The sequence below is a fragment of the Penicillium cataractarum genome (assembly GCF_028827025.1).
Source record: "Penicillium cataractarum strain IBT 29864 chromosome Unknown utg000008l, whole genome shotgun sequence".
NCBI classification, from domain to species: Eukaryota; Fungi; Ascomycota; class Eurotiomycetes; order Eurotiales; family Aspergillaceae; genus Penicillium; species Penicillium cataractarum.
This window is the reverse complement of record NW_026622744.1, coordinates 1,665,862-1,685,973: the sequence shown is the minus strand read 5'-3', so window position 1 is coordinate 1,685,973 and position 20,112 is coordinate 1,665,862. Positions and strand designations below refer to the sequence as shown.

General features: G+C 48.5%; 9 protein-coding genes across 9 annotated transcripts; 3 read left to right on the top strand and 6 right to left on the bottom strand.

The window, feature by feature from the left end:
- Positions 1 to 218: 218 nt before the first annotated feature.
- N7496_009745 (CaiB/BaiF CoA transferase family protein) lies at positions 219 to 1,903 on the top strand (the record flags this gene model as incomplete). Its single annotated transcript, XM_056702658.1, has 5 exons — positions 219 to 431; positions 507 to 538; positions 603 to 723; positions 773 to 1,634; positions 1,692 to 1,903. The coding sequence occupies 5 exons, from the start codon at positions 219 to 221 to the stop codon at positions 1,901 to 1,903; spliced, it is 1,440 nt and encodes a 479-aa protein (XP_056551658.1).
- A 218-nt stretch (positions 1,904 to 2,121) lies between these two features.
- Positions 2,122 to 3,237, bottom strand: N7496_009744 (SET domain-containing protein; the record flags this gene model as incomplete). Its single annotated transcript, XM_056702657.1, has 2 exons — positions 2,122 to 2,358; positions 2,413 to 3,237. The coding sequence occupies 2 exons, from the start codon at positions 3,235 to 3,237 to the stop codon at positions 2,122 to 2,124; spliced, it is 1,062 nt and encodes a 353-aa protein (XP_056551657.1).
- Positions 3,238 to 4,863: 1,626 nt separating this feature from the next.
- On the top strand, positions 4,864 to 5,548 carry N7496_009743 (uncharacterized protein; the record flags this gene model as incomplete). Its single annotated transcript, XM_056702656.1, has 3 exons — positions 4,864 to 4,943; positions 4,994 to 5,468; positions 5,522 to 5,548. The coding sequence occupies 3 exons, from the start codon at positions 4,864 to 4,866 to the stop codon at positions 5,546 to 5,548; spliced, it is 582 nt and encodes a 193-aa protein (XP_056551656.1).
- Positions 5,549 to 7,031: 1,483 nt separating this feature from the next.
- N7496_009742 (uncharacterized protein) lies at positions 7,032 to 7,732 on the bottom strand (the record flags this gene model as incomplete). The annotated part of the gene is made up of 3 exons (XM_056702655.1): positions 7,032 to 7,189; positions 7,260 to 7,514; positions 7,573 to 7,732. The coding sequence occupies 3 exons, from the start codon at positions 7,730 to 7,732 to the stop codon at positions 7,032 to 7,034; spliced, it is 573 nt and encodes a 190-aa protein (XP_056551655.1).
- Positions 7,733 to 9,258: 1,526 nt separating this feature from the next.
- On the bottom strand, positions 9,259 to 10,037 carry N7496_009741 (TNT domain-containing protein; the record flags this gene model as incomplete). Its single annotated transcript, XM_056702654.1, has 2 exons — positions 9,259 to 9,897; positions 9,951 to 10,037. 2 exons carry the CDS (start codon positions 10,035 to 10,037, stop codon positions 9,259 to 9,261), a joined length of 726 nt encoding a protein of 241 aa, XP_056551654.1.
- A 432-nt stretch (positions 10,038 to 10,469) lies between these two features.
- On the top strand, positions 10,470 to 10,658 carry N7496_009740 (uncharacterized protein; the record flags this gene model as incomplete). Its single annotated transcript, XM_056702653.1, has 1 exon — positions 10,470 to 10,658. One exon carries the CDS (start codon positions 10,470 to 10,472, stop codon positions 10,656 to 10,658), a length of 189 nt encoding a protein of 62 aa, XP_056551653.1.
- Positions 10,659 to 10,900: 242 nt separating this feature from the next.
- N7496_009739 (uncharacterized protein) lies at positions 10,901 to 12,668 on the bottom strand (the record flags this gene model as incomplete). The annotated part of the gene is made up of 3 exons (XM_056702652.1): positions 10,901 to 11,929; positions 12,001 to 12,354; positions 12,414 to 12,668. 3 exons carry the CDS (start codon positions 12,666 to 12,668, stop codon positions 10,901 to 10,903), a joined length of 1,638 nt encoding a protein of 545 aa, XP_056551652.1.
- A 466-nt stretch (positions 12,669 to 13,134) lies between these two features.
- Positions 13,135 to 13,970, bottom strand: N7496_009738 (uncharacterized protein; the record flags this gene model as incomplete). The annotated part of the gene is made up of 2 exons (XM_056702651.1): positions 13,135 to 13,741; positions 13,801 to 13,970. 2 exons carry the CDS (start codon positions 13,968 to 13,970, stop codon positions 13,135 to 13,137), a joined length of 777 nt encoding a protein of 258 aa, XP_056551651.1.
- Positions 13,971 to 14,972: 1,002 nt separating this feature from the next.
- On the bottom strand, positions 14,973 to 17,182 carry N7496_009737 (uncharacterized protein; the record flags this gene model as incomplete). Its single annotated transcript, XM_056702650.1, has 3 exons — positions 14,973 to 15,782; positions 15,842 to 16,925; positions 16,986 to 17,182. 3 exons carry the CDS (start codon positions 17,180 to 17,182, stop codon positions 14,973 to 14,975), a joined length of 2,091 nt encoding a protein of 696 aa, XP_056551650.1.
- Between the last annotated feature and the right edge of the window lie 2,930 nt (positions 17,183 to 20,112).

The following is a 20,112-nucleotide window of genomic DNA, read 5'->3' as shown; positions in this document are numbered from 1 at the left end:
TGCTTACTGTATATTCTTCTCTCTAAAGTTAGTCTTTTACTGGGCAATCTTTGAACTCATCCATCTGTACCTTAGTACCGTAGTGCTGTCGTACCTGCGTGTTGAGTTCATGTGGGGTCGAACCCACCTACAGATCGAGCAGTGGGGCTCTCTCCACGACGAGAGTGCGGAATTTCAAATGCAAATTGGAATTTAATAAACCCTTTAAGAAACTACACATGATCAACAGGGGAGTGTACATTTCTCCATTAATCATGCATTGTTTATCGTTGTCAAGAGTTGCCTTGGTGGCAAGGGTCACCCCCCCTGTGGGAAGGCCAGGCAGCCTATGCTTCTCGCGAGGCTTAGCTACAGCTGCGAAAGTGCCAAACTCGAAAAAGCTTCCTCTAGCAGGATTCAGAGTGTTAGATATGAGTCGGGTACTGGCTGGAGTATGTGATATTCATTCTGGGAACAACAGCTACGACGACATCGCCGGTATTGCGGGATACTGATTTTGGGAACAGCCATACTGCACGCAGATTCTTGGCGATTTAGGGTATGTCTCGAATTTTTACATACTAGAGATAGAGACAGCAAGAACTAATTCATTACATCTTCAGAGCTGAAATCATTAAGATTGAACACCCCGTTCGAGGCGATGATACTCGTGCGTGGGGTCCACCTTTTGCTTCATACACAGACGGCCGCACCGGTAACGGCGAAAGTGCATACTACCTTTCGGTAATTTCGTTCTAATTAATGAAATTGCTTCAGACTAATCTGTATAAAGGTCAACCGCAACAAGAAATCCCTCGGTCTATCATTCGCACACCCCGAAGGCGTCGAAATTATCCAACAACTCGCCCGCGATTGCGACGTCCTAGTCGAAAACTACCTCCCCGGTTCTCTAAAGAAATACAACCTCGACTACGCATCCATCAGCAAAATAAACCCCCGTCTGATCTATACAAGTATCACGGGATACGGTCAAACGGGACCCTACAGCAACCGGCCAGGCTTCGATGTCATGGTCGAAGCTGAATTCGGTCTCATGCATTTGACGGGTACCCGCGATGGTCCACCAGTTAAAGTCGGTGTCGCGGTGACAGATCTGACAACAGGGCTGTACGCTTGTAATTCGATTATGGCGGCTTTGTTGGCGCGGGCGAATACGGGCGAGGGACAGCATCTTGACGTTTGTTTGAGTGATTGCCAGGTTGCGACGCTGGCTAATATGGGCGAGTCGGTGTTGATTAGTGGGAAGAAGGACTCTGGGAGATGGGGAACTGCTCACCGTAAGCCGTCCACTCTTGTCACTCTTGAAAGGGTTGAGAAACTAATATTCTCGGTGCTTGTAGCATCCGTCGTGCCGTATCAGGGATTCAAAACGGCTGATGGCGATATCTTCGTTGGTGGTGCGAATGACCGCCTCTTCGGCATTCTCTGTGAGAAAATCGGCAAACCCGAGTGGAAAACTGATGCCCGATTCGTGACCAACAATGACCGCGTGACAAACCGTGCTGAATTGGAACCCTTGATCGAAGCCGAGCTTTCGAAGCGAACTACGCGGCGATGGCAGGAAATATTTGAGGGGAGTGGTCTGCCATATGCGGCTGTGAACGACATTCAAGGGACGATGAATCACGAGCACGGTAAGAAAGTGTTATCCCGAGATTGGAGTCGAGTACACTGCTGACCATTTCTCATAGTGCAAGCTCGTGGGATGGTTCAGACAATCGACCATCCGGCTTGTGGGTCGATCAAGGTGATTAGCCCGCCAGTCAAGTATTCAAATGCAGAACCGAGTATTCGTAGTCCGCCTCCATTGTTGGGTGAACATACGGATGAGCTACTTCGGGATGTTGTCGGTTTGAGTGGAGAGCGTATTGAGAAGCTTAAGAGGAAGGGAGTTGTTGCATGATAGAAGTCAAGTGTACGATTATATGACATAGACCGAGATAGATGTTTCGAATTGATGGTCCTAGAAGAATGATTTGAATTCTCTATTGTATGTGGTATTATCAACCCACATAAGGGTACGCCCTCCATCAAATGTGGCTCTGTATAGCGCTATGAAGTATGTCGTTATATCTGTCATGATCTCCCACAAGGGTCTCGTCTCAAAAAATTGCAATCCGCTTAAATATCCATCATTGGCATTGGAGTCCAGTCATTGGTCTCTTCTGCGGGCTCTTCAGATACGCATCGATCGCACTGACAGGTAAACTTGAACGATTTACGCAGATGCTCGCGGCGCGACGTCAAGTCCGTGTGCTTGGTAAGGTCGAAGTAAGAAATACAACATTCCTGGCCTGGTAAAATGTCACGAGAGGCCGTGAAAATCATGCGGCCATCTTCATCGGGTTTATGTGTCATCTAAGGCAATCAGTCTTGAGATAAGCGTTAAAGAATGGAGGCAAGCTTGCTTACATTTGGTACACAGGAGTGGTTTGCCATTGCAGCCGTAGGATACACTGCTGCGGCAAACTGCTCCCCTCGGCCAACAAGAGGTTGTGGAGGTGGATAAATCCCCGTCTCCCTTGGATATAGGCCAAACGAGTTGGCCTCTTCCTGACAGATCAGGTGCAACACCTGGTCTGCACTTAATCCATGAGGCAGAACCGGGCCATTCTGCAGATATTTCTTCACCAACGTAGTCCAAGATCGGACCTGCTCATGAGGCCATGTATCGACAGAGCCGCATAGTGACTCGATACCAGCCCAGCCATGTTTCAAAGGCTGCGACGTTGGTAAGACATTCTCATTTTGCGGCCGCGGCTTCGTTTGCCGAGAAGCAAGCAACCGAACAATCACCCACAACATGCCGAAATCGTACTCGCCCCATTTCTTTCGAATGGGATCGGCATAGCGTTTGAGCCATGTACATTCGAAATCATGTCGAGCCTTGTCAGCATCTCTGCAAGTGCTGCTGCACCACGAAACATCAGCGATGCAGGAATTGGAACATGACAATCTGCCCGATTGACTCAGAGACCGACGATTACAGGCGGAATTGCTGCAAATGAGGTCGTCGTTTGTTGCTGGGTCGTCCACGACGGGAATTATAGCATATGGGTGGTCGATGAGGACACAGGTGCCCTTCGGGATGTGTTCCGAGGCTCGTAGCTGACGGCCTTTGACCGGGTCGACGCTTTCAATTAAATTCGGATGAATCCAATCGGACTGTGTTTTAGGGATACCGTCTATACGATTGGGTATGGGTTCTTCAAGTGTAATATATACAACCTGCGACATGGTGATGATAGTGCTTGGATGGGGGCTTGTACCAAGTGTGGTTCTACGGTGGCTTCTTTTTTTCTGCTACGGGGGCAATTATTGAGGCCATCCGGCAAAATTTTTGCTGGGAGGCAAGGCTTATCGAAGAACCACACAATCCACAGAGTCCACTTCATCCCTGAGGCTTTTGTTTGGTTGTGCTCGTCTAGTGGGGCGGTTCTTCGCCGTGTTGACTTTGGTTCAGCCAATCTCATCGCTCTCCGAGCCCTCGGGGTGAGGTTATTCCTAGCGATTGCCTCTGATTGGTGGGGTGAATCTCTCGCATAACTGCATAGAAATCAGTGTTTTCATTGGTCAGTTTGCTTATGGTGGAGCATATTGACACTCGACTGGAAATCTTCATGAACGAGCACTGGAATCTCAACATTTTATTATTACAAGTTCGGTATAGCAATCGATAATTTGAACTGTATCACATTGGTTAGAAAAAAGACTTCTTACAATCCATGAGTTTGGAAACCCTAACTCGACCATTGCCAACCTTGGGTAGTGAACCATATGCAGGGCATCGGGTAAACGCTCAAGACCGGAAATATATAATTCGAGTGAACCTTCATAGAAAAGATACCCTCTATTGGGTAGTGATCTACCTAGCCGGGAAAAACATGCACAGACTGTATGAACATCCTTAAAAGTTACGCATTTTACTCCACATTAAATGGAAGTCGAAATAATTCAAGATCTGCTATAGATACAATTTAGTCTGTTCTGGCTGGGAAATGCCGGTGATATTTGTGATGGGTTCCAATCTCGAGCCCCCCACTAATTTTCCCTGCTTCTATCTTCTAGAATTTGTTCTTACTACCATGTACCAAAATCGAAAAGCACAGCCCCTCTCTGTCTTCCCCATGTGAATCAAAATTCATCTCTTTGTCCTTACGATCAGTACCCGTAAATGACGTCATCATCGCCTTTTGAGGAGGATGAGACCCTTCTCCATTGCCCAAGCTGGGTATACTCGAATTTCTCCAACGTGCAGTAGGCAGGTCTCCTGACGCTACCAACCTAGGGTTTGTCTGACAACTTAGTTAGGTAGTGTAGCAAAAGATAGTTCTTGGTTTGCGGATGATTACAGACCTTTCGAGACCTTTCGCGACGACGACTCATTCATCAAGACCCAACTCAAGGTTATCGGGGTCGGAACTGTGAATCTGACAGTCAAATCCTAAAATAGAAGCAATATCACTTGAGCAGCTAGGCGGTCAAGGGTGGCTAGTTGTCTATCGCGAACGCGACCCCAATATCTGGCAGTGAGGTACACTATGGATGCTGGAAGGGTTGCTCGTCTAGTAGGTCATCCACGGAGTAGTATTCAAAAGTTGTGAAACCTTGAATTTTCAAGACATTTACATTCAATCATATGTAGCCAACCTTTTCTCAAACAGGAGCTCAAACGATTATACTCTCCATCAAAGAAAAATCCTGAAACCTCATGATGGTAGTCTCCCTTGCCCTCCACTGCTGTGGGAAATACAGTAGACCTTTAAGGGTCTCTCCTTCCATCTCTACTCTCTTTTCTCTCTCTCCAACCAAACTCCGAAATACCCAGAAGCTTCCCCTTTGCCCCCTGAATCAGTCTTCGGTATGCCGCTAGCAATTGAAGTGGCCGATGAGTCCCATCTTCCTTGCCCAGCTTGGGTTTGGTCAAACCTATCTAACGTCCAGTGAGTCTTAACAAAATTCGCTGTTGAAACATTATCTGACTATCCCCTAGTGTTGCGAAAGATCGATCCTGGTTCGGTAATGATTACACTCCTTTCGAGTCGTTCTTGGAAGATGGTCTCATCAAAGTCATCGGAGTTGGAACAGTCGACCTTCCTGTCAAGCTCGGCCCGGACTCACATAGTATCCTCCGTTTGGAAAACGTGCTGCACGTCCCTAACATGTTTTGCAACATTGTTGGAGATCTCACCAGGCATGGTTACGGAATGTTGGTTAACAAGTTCGTCGACGAATGGACCAATCAGACTGTAGCCCATTTAACTGTAGACCATGATCTCTGGGTGGTTGTCCTGAGTGAATTCCCGCACGGGCCTCGAGTTGGACCTTCACCATTCGAGAAATCCACATGCTATTCTATCAGCGCCACCTGGCCTGAAACTGAGCGATTGCGATTCGAGGCTCTGAAGCAGCCGCGGCCTGCCTTGCAAGACCAACCAGTTCTCAAATCTCTCACATCGGACGAGCAGGTATGGTTGGAGAAGAATTGGGCATCGATACATCGTGCTTGCAATCTCCAAAGAAGAGACTCGAAAAGAAGGCCGCATGATTCTACGAGCGCCAAGTTCCGTTAGTGAGGACTAGGGTTGTGATTTTGACTTGATCCCAGGAAGACGTATCACTTGAATGGCCAGGCGAGTGCTTAAATGTCTATCCCATCTCTGAGTTATGGACAGGGGTCGAACGGAGACGTACGTAGTCCTAGGTCAGATGGTTTCCCCAATTCCAACCTCTTTGAACGGTCCGTCGTCTTTTGTGTCTACAGTACGTAGTAGGTATTACTAGCTGGGTTTAGCATGTATGCCTTCATGTCAAGGCAACACGAGTGGAAGGCAACCAATAATTCTGCCCTAGAGAAGAAATAGTCTGTCAAGGCTTGGAGAAATGGAGCACCGCCGTATGGTTGTGCAAACAATGTAAACATATGTCATGTGATGATACGCGATAAGGATTATTACGAGGAGATTTTTTTGGCAAAGAATGTTGGGTGCAGAATTTTGAATTGAAATTTGCAAGCTATATACGGCATGTGTTTTGTTGATTCATCTCCAGCTTCTCCTCTCGCTGCAATCTGCCCCCAAACATCAAAGGGAAGAAAACAACAAGAGTCAAAGCACCTTTCAGACCTCCTCGACACCCACCAGGACCAGCCGACCGAAGTCAGACGCCGAGACCAGGTCAAGATCATCACCACTCCCTGGACTAACATGCAGACGCCGAAGCACGCGTGTCAGTCGAGGCGGGAGTCCAAATGGCTTCACTTTAGGGCATCGAGGACATAGCAGTCATCAGCAAGGGTGAAGATTCTGTGGCTCGTTTAAAGAGCTTAGAAGTGGGACGTCTACTCTAAAGTGATTCTTTGAACTGTAGGAGGAAGAGAGGTTAGCAAACGCTTCAACAGGGAGTGAAATGTCCACTGTAGGGGGGTGGGATCACATACGTAGAGTCGCTTGAAGAAGAGAAAACTTTTGCGACGAGCGACGCCTTTTATATTTGCACGGGACCCACTCGCGGGTCTCTCAGATGAGTAAGCAGGCTTCGGGTGTCGGTGGAACTTGGCTCCGGGACCGGCATATGACTGAAGGGGCTTAGTGTATTTCAGCCTAATATTTCAGGCTGACATATTCAATTTTCAAACCATCTCAGACCCTGCAATGTAGCATGCTGTCAACCGACGAACTCCGAGGCATCCGGCCCTGGCGTCTTAGAGAAGCACTTGGAATAGGGGAAGATTAGAGATACGGCGTGTTGGATAATGGGCAGGCTCTAAACAAATGAGTGGAAAATGCATTTGACCTAGAAACAACGCGCGAAACAGTAATGAACGACTAAACTGTCATCAATCCATCTCTCCCTTAACATATCTCTTCATTGTCCCTCCGAGATTCTATCCTCTTCTCAAATCAGCACACTACCACCAGCCATCTTCCAAATATCTCGTTCTTGAATGCAAACCGATGCAAATTAAGGAGAGTCCAAGCAAATCTAAATGATCATGATTGAATAATTATACCCCGTGGTGATATCCCCATTTAGACGGCCCAGCATGTGCCCTGGATCTGAGTCTGGGGAGGACCGACGTCAACGGTGGCGGGTCCAGTGACGGTGGTGACACTCTGGTCAACTCCCCTGAAAGTGCAAGAAGCACCAGAACCATCGATCTCGATATGGGAGATGCTCAGAGGATTAGCTAATGAAGTTAGTATACCCGACTCCTCAATTGATACAAGTACCATCGTCTTGGTAGCACGAGGACTTACTGATTTGCACAGCCGAGCCATCAAGAGGGAAGCTCTGCCCAAACTTGGCATCAGCAGCACCGATGAAGCTGACTGCGACCTGAGGGGTGTCACGACGCCACAGCTTCGAGCAGGTGCCAGAGACCTGGGTCTGAGGGGGCCCAACGTCGACGGTTGCGGCTCCACTGACGCTTGTGACACTGTTGTCAACACCGTTGAAAGTGCAATAGATGCCATCGGTGCTGGAGGAGATGTGTGAGATGCTCAGAGGGTTGGCTAGTAGAGTTAGCGTTGTTACATAGAGCCTATGGATACTCGTGGGCGTCAAACTTACTGATAGATACCTCAGACCCATCGAGGGGGAAGCTCTGAGAGAATTGGGCATCAGCAGCGCCGATGAAGGTGATGTCAACCTCCTCGGTACGGCGCATAGGGCTGGCGCTCGCAGCGGTAGCAAAGGCAACGGAGAGAGTGAGGACGTCGGAGAACTTCATTTTGAGTGATTGATGTTGTAAGGAGTAATAGATAGCCTTGATGGTTGAATAGCTATTGTCTTGTTGGTGTGTTTAGAATGAATGTGTATTCGAAGGAGGTTTAGAACCTTTATATACTTGAATCTTCCTCGCATTTACAGCATTACATGACAATTATAGAAACCATCAACTGTATACTGCCTCGAGATGGTCCGCCTTAACCGGAGATACGAATGGTGACGTAGATCTAGCAAGACAGTTTCGGCCTCCCCAGCCTGTAAGAAGTAGAGAAGATGGACAGCTCCAGCAGTCAGAAGGCTGAGGCTTTCCTATTCCATCTACGAATCTTGATACAAATCCGCCTGAGCCGCATTGATAATCAATTTGGGGGTCCGAACCGTTCGTATTCTCCCCGTGGTCCTGACTACAGTATGTACATACTCCTAGTTCCATGGGATAAGGGTATATTCATGTACCGTTCCACGGTCGAGCATGCTAATAATAGTCCGTAGGGCAATATTTCGGTCACGCGGGGATCTCCATCTAGTATGTAGATCGTGACTGCCAAGATACTGTCTCAGATATGACACCTTCTTCCAACAAATTCCGAAGAACCCAGAGAACATGAGACAACGCAAAAAGATGTACTATGCAATGCCGAGATCTCTCGGCTGTCGCCACTTCGGAACAAATTCAGGCGTGAGCGCGGCTGACCGTAACACGCCAGAGGCTCCGATTGGCGGTACACTCGGCGGGCCTACTTACCCGCGATTCGTTGATGTTCTTCCCCGCACAATCGATCTAATCGGTAGTTGACCTCATCAGGCCACCTCGCCCAGCCTTACATTGAGGCTGAGCGTCCCCGAATATCTATCTGATGTGCTGGCCGTAGTCCTAAGCGCGGCCACATCATCTCACATCTTGAGGGATATTCCCGACAGGTCAGAGACTTATGACGACAGCATCTGCGTAAGCTCCAAGGTCATCGATAATCTTAGAAGGGCTTACATTCAGGCAGTGATGTGGTCCCAGAAGAACCACCAGGTCGGGTTATCCTAGAGATGAAGTACGAGGGATGATATCCCGCTCTATAGAATAGTTATCTGCCTGTAAGGCCCAAGTGGCAAGGCGTGCGATGGCTACCTGGCAGTGAAAGACTTTGGTACGGTGATCTCCCAAGGTAGCGCAGGTTTCTATATTTGGAGGCCTTCGATGTCCGCTGGTAACGGGAATCTCAACTTATACAGAGGGTGATAGAATTCCCGAGTGAATACGAGGTAGTGCTTATTCTGCGGCGAGGCTGCCCACCGATCTTTATTGAATTGATAATGAACGAGGCTTTGAAAAGCACTCCCGCCGATCTTGATTCGACCTGCCATTCCTCTAATGGAGCGGCGATCTAAGCAAGTACACCGACTTTTGTAATACACTTTGTCAGCTCAGTCAGGATCGATACGGCCGAGCGGAGTGTGGTGCCTGCAATAGAGATAGCAAGGACCACACTCACAGGTCACCATATGCCCAAGCCTTCGATCAAGATATCATATTCAATGGCGCTTGACCCTGGATGGGCCTGGGGTATAGTCGTCCGAAAATTCTCGGGGCTCATCGTATTCCTCTGGCGTCAAGCGACGCAGATATCCTCCTTCCAGGAGTTCCTTGACGTTGTTGTAGGTCACGAATTGAGTACCCATACCCGGTTGCTCAAACCACGGCGCAATAGGCCCCATTCCCACAACGAAGCTTATCGTCACTTCATAAACATAATAGTTGAACGGATGATCTCCATCATAGGTAATCAGGTTGCTTGGTGGCAGTGCGCGTTGGATGAAGGGTGCACCCAGCGGTGCAAGGAACTTGCCATACTCGGAACCGAAGCGATCGACTTTCTGACCGACAGCCAGCGTGGCATTGCCTAAGATCGGGTCCCCAGAAGTGTTGATAACAAAGCCGTTGGCGGGCGGGTATTTGTATGAAGCACTAGAATCGGTCGAGCCAGCCCATTTTTCGAGGAATGTCGCGGGACACAGGCCGCCGAAGCGCTCGTAGCTTTGGAGCTCGTTGTCTAGAGGGAACTTCTTGGGTGCCTGGACAGGCCCCAAGCGTGGGTCACCACAAACATAGGTGTCATTCTGGGAGGTGATTCCGGCACAGGGATTGGGATAGCAATGGTCTGGGAATTTGTACTGCAGTGTGTTAGGGGTTTGTGTTTTGACGAGTGGATAGGCTCCGAACATACTTCTGCAGCGCTTCGGGTATTACGAGGAAGAGCAATGGAGGGCATCACCAAAGAAGTGAGCCCCACGAGTATCGTCGAAAAGTGCATTTTGAAAGCTCGTCAAGGGGAGAAAAGGCGGTTCTCACAAAGCGAGGGCTTGAAAATATTGACGAACAACTTCCTCTTCATGATTCCCGAGTGGTCGCTGGATCAACGAATTAATACTCCGACCCCAGAAATGTAACTATTGTTTTGTTTTTGTCGTTCTTGTCGCTCCCCTTGCGTTGTCGACCGTGACTGGCGGAGATGGTTACACAGAATTGCTTGGCGACGCACTCAAATTCAATAGCGTGGCTGATTCTGTTATTTTGCTGATCCCTTGGCAAAGAAGGGTCTTCAGCTCCTGCACGTCGTACTTTCTTCAGCCCACTATTGATATTGTGATGGCCATTATTTGAATAACGTGAAGAGGCAAAAAGAAGCGATGCACATACATACGCCCAATTTTTTTAATTCCGTTTTCCTCCACCTATAGCCCAGATGCATTTGAGCGCAGGGGCCCGCGGGCAGGCCGGTGGTCTTACCGACCTAGAATCATCCAAGTCAGCCTCAAACTTGCAAGTCGAGTTCGCAAATCCTGATGAATTTTCAAAGCGAAAACAAAACGTCTCCAGTTTGATATTGGAAGCAGGCACCATCCCCGTGGAGGAGGAAAAGGAGAATAATTAATCCTGAGAGACATTGGACCCGACACTGCCTATAAACACTAACAAATTATTCTAGACCGGCTAAAGGAGCAAAAGAACAAAGGTAGTGCTCAGAGAGTGGCTTGAGTCTAGTTTAAGGGCTAGATTCCTGCAAAGCCGAATATTGTTCTAGAATAAGCTTGACGACACACGACAGGAGTATGGCCGCTACCAGAGAACGTGGCATATCTCACATCATATATACGAACTCAACCCCATGCATAATCATTGCTCCATCGTGTCAGCCAAACTTTTCCAGACCGCACAGCGGTGCTTTTGATCATCGGGTACTGGCTCCATGTCTGTCGCATTAAGCTGGAACCGCATTCTCTGGCCACCCATGGTTCCCCATGGCTTCCACTCCGGAGCCGAGCTGTCACGGTATGTATTTGGGTCCAGTGAGAGTATAAAGCTGATCCAATAGTTCATAACAATAGGGACCATTGGCTTGTTATAAGTCAAGTAGGAGCAGTTATCGCATGTCCCCGCATACCCAGGACCCCAAACCGCGGGCTTCTCAGATACGTGCGGTACTCCTAATCCTACGGTCTCATAGTCTGCGTCCCAAACATTGTAACGATAGTTCCAAGTTTTGGTGGAGGAGAAGTATTTCGCGAGAGATGAAGCTATCTCGTTCCCGGGACAGGTGAATGTGGATTCTCCATAAGCCTGAGCAGCTGGGGCAAAGTACAGAGCGTGGTCTGGCATTAATGCACCTGGTGGGTAAGTCGCATTGATAAGTCGAAGGTCAGCGGATGTTAGTCGGGGATAGTTGGCCTGCATGAAGTCCAGAAACTCCGCAGAGGTAGTGGCATTGGGTGTGAAGTATGTTCCTTCGTCATTGTCATCGCCAACCATTACCGGGACTTTTGTCACTCTTCCTTGTTCGAAGAGCGTATAAAGCTCATCCGGAGCGAATGTGCCGTCGATAACAGGCAAGAAATACCACAGTGGAGTTTCGGTTGTACCAGGGAAGCGCGAAGCCACATCGGCAGACTGAAGAGTCGCTGTATCTTGGGATCGAAGGCAAGCGAGAGAGTCCTCATGGTTTCCACACCCGACACCATCCACAAATCTTTGGTATTGAAACTCGGACTCGGCGACAGTCCTGTGAGTAGGAAAGAATGGGGACTCTGCTATTGCGCCCACGAACAATTTCTCCCGCTCTCCTCCGTATGCTGTGAGGTGGTAGGCCACGGAACCACCACCTGCGGATGTTCCATGAATGACGATGTGGTCAGGATCACCTCCAAACTGGGGCTAAGTCAGTGAAGGTCTTTGATAGATACCTCAGTCTAGAAATAGTCAAAGAGGCTCAATATTACCAGATGAATGTATTGCCGCGCCCATTTCAATGCTTTTTGCTGATCAAGAAGCCCAACGTTCAGATCGCCGTTTTCTCGTATCTTTTCACTGGCCAGAAATCCGAATGAACCGACACGGTAATTCATTTGTACAAAGATCATGCTGTAATTGGACTGGGCGACGACTTCAGATCCATTGAAGTTCCTGTCTGAGTTCGCAGCATAACCCCCACCTTGAATGAAAAACCACACCGGCAGTTTCTTATGCGGTGTTGTTTTACTTGGCGCGAAGACATCGATGAACAGACAGTCTTCGTTGGTGGTGTTGCTCAGTGCTGGTCCGGACCCATTTGTCCCGATGCAGGTTGCCCCGAACTAGAATGGCGTGAGAACGTGAAATACTTCAAGGCGTGACACTCCGGCAAGGCAAATACCTCCTTTGCAGCTTGAACTCCATCCGTAACAATTGGATCTTCCGGTGCCCTAAATCGTAGGTCTCCTAAAGGTGGTGCAGCATATCGAATGCCAAGAAACTGATTAACTCCAATACCAAGAGTAGTGCCCTCATACTGAGCATAGCCCAGGTCAACAATTGGACTTTGAGATTGGCTGTTCTTGTACAGAGGGCGCCCATCCGCCGCTAGAGGAAGTATCAAAACTAGATTAGCGATAATGGTCATCCAAAGCATGGCTGATATTCTGATAGGGATTCAGGTCAACTTCTAGTCCAAGATAGAGGGAGTGCTCGGGGTATCTTTTAAAAGGACTCTCCCTTACCTTAGAAAGTGAGGGGCAAAAAGGGACCCTCGATCTAGTCTATACGGACGTACGGAAGGATTCCAGTTTAGAATGCGGGGAAAGTTGCTTAACCTACCATAACTGGAGTTGGATGCGAGTTGGGTGCTAGCTCACGGAGAAATTATGTCATGGGGCATCGTAGGGAATCTTGACTAGTATTGATTCTAGGTGCAGGTGAGAAGGATGCTTGGTTCAAGACTATGCACGGAGGAGAAAGGCCCGACCGCCTATCATACAAGAATATAGGCAGGGATCTGTATAGATGCCCCTCACGCATGAGCTTATACCGCTAGTTGTAAAAATAAAAAAAAGATGATAGCCTGTATCAATTGATGCGCATTGGTCTCTGTCGATGACTTAATCTTTCTTGTCCATATACGGTAAACAAGCCTCATAGATCTCCTGATAACCAGGGTATGTGATATTCTTTTGGAAGACCCCTTCGTCGACCATCCTGACACACTGAAGAGAGCCCGCAATGAAAAAGTCAGTATAGCTCGGGCGAGCACCGAGTACAAAAGGCCCATCGACCTTGTTTGTCCGCATCAGTTCCCCCACGGCGCGAATTCCGTCCGCTAGCGAGTTCCAACTGTTCTCTTCTTGGCTGAGAAGATCCTCAAGACGGTGTCCAAGTATGGCCTCCCGGGTGCGTCGGAAATACTCTTGGGAGCGAGGCGATAGAATATTTATCTCGCGTGGCATTACTGAGTTGCGGAAGGTCGTGCCAACAACAGCGCGTGCTTTGGCTTCAATCTCACGTCCAAGCTCTGACGTCAACGGCACTGGGGGTTCTGGGTAGGTAGCCTCGATGAATTGTGCGATGGGTGTCGAGTCCATCATGTAAGTATTACTCGGTACATGGTGGATCGCAGGAACTGTGTACTTGGACTGGGAATCTATACCACTGGAAAAGAAGTCAGGACCAGAGAAAGGAGATTTGATGCGCGACGGACGAGCGTCTGGCCTGTCTGCTCAAGGAGAAGTGTAGCCGATGTTCGCTCCAAGGAATCTAAATGAACATACAGTGCTTTCAGTGTAGGTTCAATGTCGGGAAATTCGAGGAATATGGTCTCGTAAGCGATCTGTTTATAGTTCAGCAGAAGGCGGATGCGCCACACTACCGGAGAGAAGCAGACGCTCTTGGTGCAGGCCAAGTCGTACAGCACAATCTCTGGGTCAGGTTGGGATGCCATATTTGTTTACGAGTCACGATCATAAAAGATTTGTTGAGCATGAGCTTCAATCTGATGAGTGTCCAGTGTCCTTGGGACCCTTTATGATTGAAGACGGATAGTTCTTTCATGAGTCACGCCTTCGTATTCTCCATGCCCTGCATAAGCCGGACGTCAGATTCGAAAGAGGAAATACCACGCACGAGAATAAAAGGACATGTTGCATATGCTGAACATGTTCTAGGATCCTACGGACGGTAGACTAACTGCCTATTTCTAGTTTACTGAGACTATACCCCGAATGGATTGCCCCTATGTCTCACTCTCGAAATGCCCGGAAATAATTTGGAAGTCATGGACTGAGCCCCCGCCGATCATAGAGGCGGCAAAAATAGCTGCACCCCACTAATGACGTTACAACAGACCCGGGTAGCTTTACCCCGAAGCAGTATAGCACTGGCTCATTGATCCTAAGCCCATCGGCTTCGCTCACGGACCTCTTATTATCGCTTGGGCAAAGACCCCACTGATGTTGCAGCCCACAACTCTGCACGGATTAATGGTGTGGAGTACTAGATCAAGTGGTTAATGTCAGCTTCACCGAGAGTCTCCTTTGATCCCGTGGGAGGCTCATCATCTATTCCAGACAAGGCGATTCGTTGCTCGGCGTTGCAACAGCACCGGTGTAGCAATGAGCTAGCGGTCGGAATTCGGGAAGTTTTGTTTGCCGAAGCCGCGTAGATTGAAACCTTTCTTACATGATCGAAAGTGACATAAATTGCTTTGGTGCGAAAAGAATGTCAAGTTGATGCCAACGTTGATTTAGCAACATAAGTGACAATCTGGATAGATACCATGCTCTACAGTTCTGTTGATAGTCATTGGGCACTTGTATTGATAGGACTCCGATCCCGCGACAACAACTTGAAATCCTGTTTACTAAGAAAGCCGAAAAGATTTCAGGAAAGGCCAGGGAACTATTTGTACGGTGGTAGGTTGATAGAGCCAGCGGAGTCTGACTTGTTATTGGTATGGTTGATATTGTGCCAGGAGGAATTGGTCGTCGATGTATGAGCCGCCAGGGGGAGTGAATTGAGAGAACAGCTCATCTCCATCCAGGTGGTCCCAGTCGTTGGCAAATATTCCCATAATAGTATCCAAAGGAAGTTGTGTGTTTATGTTTTCGTACCGAACATTCGGGTGGGACCCCTTGATAGCAGCAAAGAACAATTGCTCCAAACATGCCTTCGTCCTTTGGCCGACGGGACTGAATTGCGACATTTCCCGGCAAATCGTAATTCCAATCTGAACCTGATGGTACCAATTTTGGTACTCCGCATGGTCGGTAGGCTCGAGGGCCAGTGCCATCAATGGTACTAGGCAGGCCTGAAATATGAACCATATTGCATTCCAGCAGCATATTTTGTTTGGGCGCCATTCTGCTTGGATACTGAGAATAGATTCTGCTGCAATGTCCCGACATCGTGATACGATGGCTTGCTCGTTTGTAGATAGGCAATGGAATGGGGTTTGTCGCACAATGGTGTCGAGAACGAGGGGGCGATGCAAGAGGAATCGAATATTCTGGTATCTCCATTTGAGAACCACACGAGCATCTTGAAGGTCGGGGACGTTTGGATCGGGCGATCGCAAGAATGGCGGCAGGGCTTCAAACCAAGATAGCAACATGTCATCATACAACTGTATCTCATGGTCATCGAGAAGAGAATTGATAAATAGCCGGTCTTGGATGCGGTTGATAATTTTGCACAGCTGGATATTATGGATCAGAGGGGCGTGTATCGTTGGCTCGTTTGGTGACAGCTCGCCGCGCTGAGTTATCATTAGCGCTGAACTCGAAGAAGTTCAAATTGTAGGAGTGAAAACCTCACCTGATCATCAAGAATATTTTTTGGGGCATCGACCAAGCTACTAAGAGCAACCGATGGCCGACCCAGCGTTGTAGAGCCCCATGTGTCAAGCACATAAATAGCCCACCAATTTCGTCTCTTGACCTCTTCTTGGAGGCTTAATTTCCCTTCGGCATCTTCTGGTAGTTTCAGGTGTAGACCGAGGCCGCTCGCAATTCGATAGCATGCTCCAATGATGGCAGATGCCATATTTGGTCGGTTGCGAAAGTGCAAGTATTGCCCACCCATAAGCACCAGCGCTTGCAACGTCTCCAGCCTTCCACTTCCAAAGCTTTCTAGTGAGAGATATTGCTGGGCGAGGTGGTAGTATTCAAAATCCTCGTCAGAATCACCTGGTGAAGTGGCAATGCTTCCCAGAGCAAGGACCATATTCAAGAGCGCCAGCCACGACCGATCCTGGCTGCCACGGCTGGTCAAGTATTTATTCCGAAAGCTGGGCTCATGGATTATGGGAACGAATACGTGAATGGTAGCAAAATATGCGTCGATAAGGCGTTGTTCATCGCTGTAGGAGATGACTCGATAAGGAATGGTCAAAGGGATGGCAGAAGGAGAATTTTCCATTTCGCTCGGGGGAGATTTTTGCATAGTAGGCTTTCGGTCCACAAGTTGTGTAGGAAGGATGCTTGTTAGAGCTCTTATCGCTGCAGCGACCGACAAAATTCCGACAAAGGAGGATCTTCTATCTGTTGATAACGAAAGTGCGTTCACGTCGTCCTCCACAGAGTGATGATATCTTGGAGAAGTTTCATTCCATTCAAATAGGAAAGAATCTCGAAATTGTAGTTTGTAAAGCCTGTCGTTGGCCTCCACATCTGGTATGGACCTTGCCTTGAGAGGCACGGTGATATCTGGAGATGCGATCGAGGAGCTTTGATTGCTTGTCAATGGGGAACGATCCTCTTCAACATTGACAGTCTTGGCGCGGTCTAGCAAATCCGACCGCGAAAGTCCTTTGAGTGACTGCAAGGGTGTGTGAGGGAAAAGAATATTGACAATTGATTCATAGTCAGGGTTGCCAGCGTTGTTGAGAGCCTTCTGGCTTCTAGCGAAATATCAAGGTCAAACTTGTTCGGATGTCCAATTAAGCAATAACGGGACATACTTTCGACCTCGCCGTCGATACTCAGGAAATACGCATTCCACATTGCATGCTAGACAACCAGTGCAGGGTTGGGTTCCGATGCACTTGGTCTTTCGTCTCCGGCATTCCACACAAGCCTTCGCCACAATAGCACGACGTCGCTCGGATGGATTTCTTGTTGAATCATTGTGGTTAATTCCCACGAACGTGTTAAACATGATGTTTGGGCGATTTCCTGCTCAATGGTGACAATCGAACTCGTACTAGAGACAGCAATATAGAGAATCCGGGGCCCCGCGGGCAAGGAATCGGCCCTAGTAAGATGACGCCTTTCAATGCCGACTCCGGGGCAAAGCGCACTGACAACGAACTACTCAGCAAGCATCGGCTATAGCCGACGTGATTGGTGTCAAGTTGCCGATGCCTTGTCCCATGTGGACTGCGTATCGCCTACCCCTAAGCATTTGCAAGCCTCCTGATGCTGGATGATTCAATGCAACCTTCAACGCAGGCATTTGGTGTCACCATGTGCAGCTTGCAAGGATCAAAATGTTGGTCCTACGTGCACCTGAAATGCCAACAATCCTGCCCAAGGCTCTTAACTACTTATGGAACCGAGCCCTTTGCAGGAAATCGTGACTTCAAGTTCACACTGATTCTCTCTCAGTCTCTTCACCAGAGGCCTGAGTTCCAGAAAACGTGGCACGATTTTTAGGGCCATAATGAAAAGAGAAAGAACATAGCGGGGCCTATGGCCCCTGGTTTTGCCCGCTGATCAACATCCTCGCCAGAAGGAAGTTCAGAGAGTAGATCTTTAGACTTTCCGTCTCCCCGCTACCTCGATATTAATGCGGACTTTGCGGCGATATCGGGCTAATCTACTCCGATGGATTGCGACGTTGTCAATGTGGCCGAGTCCGGGGAAAGGCGGGAAAAGACTCCATGATTGGGTATGACTGGATGCCATCGTGCTTTGTGAAATTGATCCAAACTGCATTGGGTTGGGACAAGCCGATATTCCGCGTCCGAAGGTCCCGGTCACCGATCGGTAAATGGGGTTGAGGAAACCACGCTCACATCTGCCCCTCATGCTAACGACGGTCGTATGACGGGCTGGTGGTTCATAATCATTTTGTTCGTGGTACATATATAGCCTCTCTTAGCTGCCCCGCTACGACTGCTTACACTGGGAACTCACGCCCTCCATTGCTAATGCATCTAGTTCCATCTGATTCTGGTTTTGCTTACCCTGTTACCCCTTCCACCAGCGCGTGCTCAACCCGGGATGATGTCAGGACCTAGAGCTCGTCCACCTAGGTCTAACGTTGGGCACTGCTTATATCGGTTCCGGGCATGCTAGAACATAGCGTTCTAGTGTATTTAGCCTTTTTCTTAGCCTGTTCGGATAGTCTGTCCGGGCACATGTCGTAACAGATGATGTTAGATGGCATCTTGTTAGAAGAGACATTCGTTATAATGCAACAATGCAGACTTTGTGGTGACGATTTCGAGATACGTTGCTTCGCCCAGCGGGGGTAGGCAGGTGTTAGTCATGAGCGATCGTCTGGTTCTTGGGGAAGACTGTCGTGGACTCAGGGGGTATTCGCTGCACTGCAGAAGATATTACGAGGAGGAAGTGAGGCTGAGGTGATATGCTTAGGCGGTGATTAACAGCGTAAATCTCACTACGCCCTGCGGGCTGCCTATTGCGCTCCTAGGATGTTTAAGTAGTAGTGATTATTGCTCGACAATCGACATCAGTTGGAAACTTGAAATATGATCGAGGCTTCGGCTGACATTATTCTTGGCGGATGTGCAAATACCTAATTGGGTTAGCGGCGGGGTATGGGTAGGGTAAACGGAAGTGCGAAATAAGGGGTTCTATTTAGTTAGAGCCAATAATAGTCTTGTTATTAATCGTGGGATTCAGCTAGTGTATGCCAGAGTGATCCCTAGTACCAAATAATGACAATCACAGAACATAGCTTGCAATTCCAATTGGAGAGATGAACTACTCAGCAGTTCTAATCGTGGTTGAAGAGCTTAAAAGTACATATCTGGCGATAACCTCGGAGCTAACCATTATGAGGACTAGCGTATCGTTTAAATCGCACAGGGTCTCCCCTCTACGAGCTTACTACTGGTATAAAGGCCACTCCGCGCCCGCACGTGCATCCGCCTCCTTATTCCACAATCTCTGTGCCGCTAGTTGGGATTTCACAACCATGGCAAATACCCCATCCGAAGGGGAATTTGCCGCAAAGGCATGTGCCGCGTGTAGGTCTAAAAAGCGAAAATGTGACAGAGTTCTTCCAGCCTGCACGAGGTGTAAACGGTTAGTACAACCTGATTCTTTGTGGGCATATCTTGATAACATTTGATCTGTATAGCTTGCATCAGAACTGCCAGTATGATAGTGAGTCGTATCCGAAAGAATTCCCGGGACTGGTGACAGGGGGAACTCCCGAATCGCTGTAGGTGTCTTTCGGCACCCTATCTATCGGAAGGTACTTTGTTTCTCACGGCAATTTGTTAGCGCAAGCCACTTTCAACGAATTGTACCCACAGAGCAAGCCTGGACGAAATCAAGGCTAGCCTGTTCAAAGTGTAGGGTGGGGAAAAGGCAATGTAGCAGGGACTTTCCGTCCTGCGAACGCTGTGTGCGGTGAGTCAGCCAGAGCAAAGCTGCTTGCGCATCTCTAATCCAAAAGAAATGAAGAACAGGGATTGTTTGCAGATACGATGGCTGGCAACATGATAATTCGGCAGATACTGCCCTTCATTCGCTGCTGCTGCCCTCGGAGGGGTTTACAGAGCTGGTAGATGGGCATCATGCTTTTAGATCCTTCCCTGCCCATGTAGAGGCCGATCTCTCGGAAGTTTCCGATCTGCCAACTACAGGTGATATAGGATACAGAACGGAGCGCACAATGGAGGAGATAGCCCAAAAGCTCTCCTTGCAATATCAAGGAAATGAGCACAGTTTTGCTGTCACCAGACAGACACCGAGTCCCTTGATAATCGATCACAATAGCCACCTTTACCTGGACCCATTCCATACTTATCCGTCCAATCTGAGCCGTGAAACCATCTCTCGAACCTTCCATTACTGTCGGTATCCACATCCGAGAATTACAGGTACATTGCT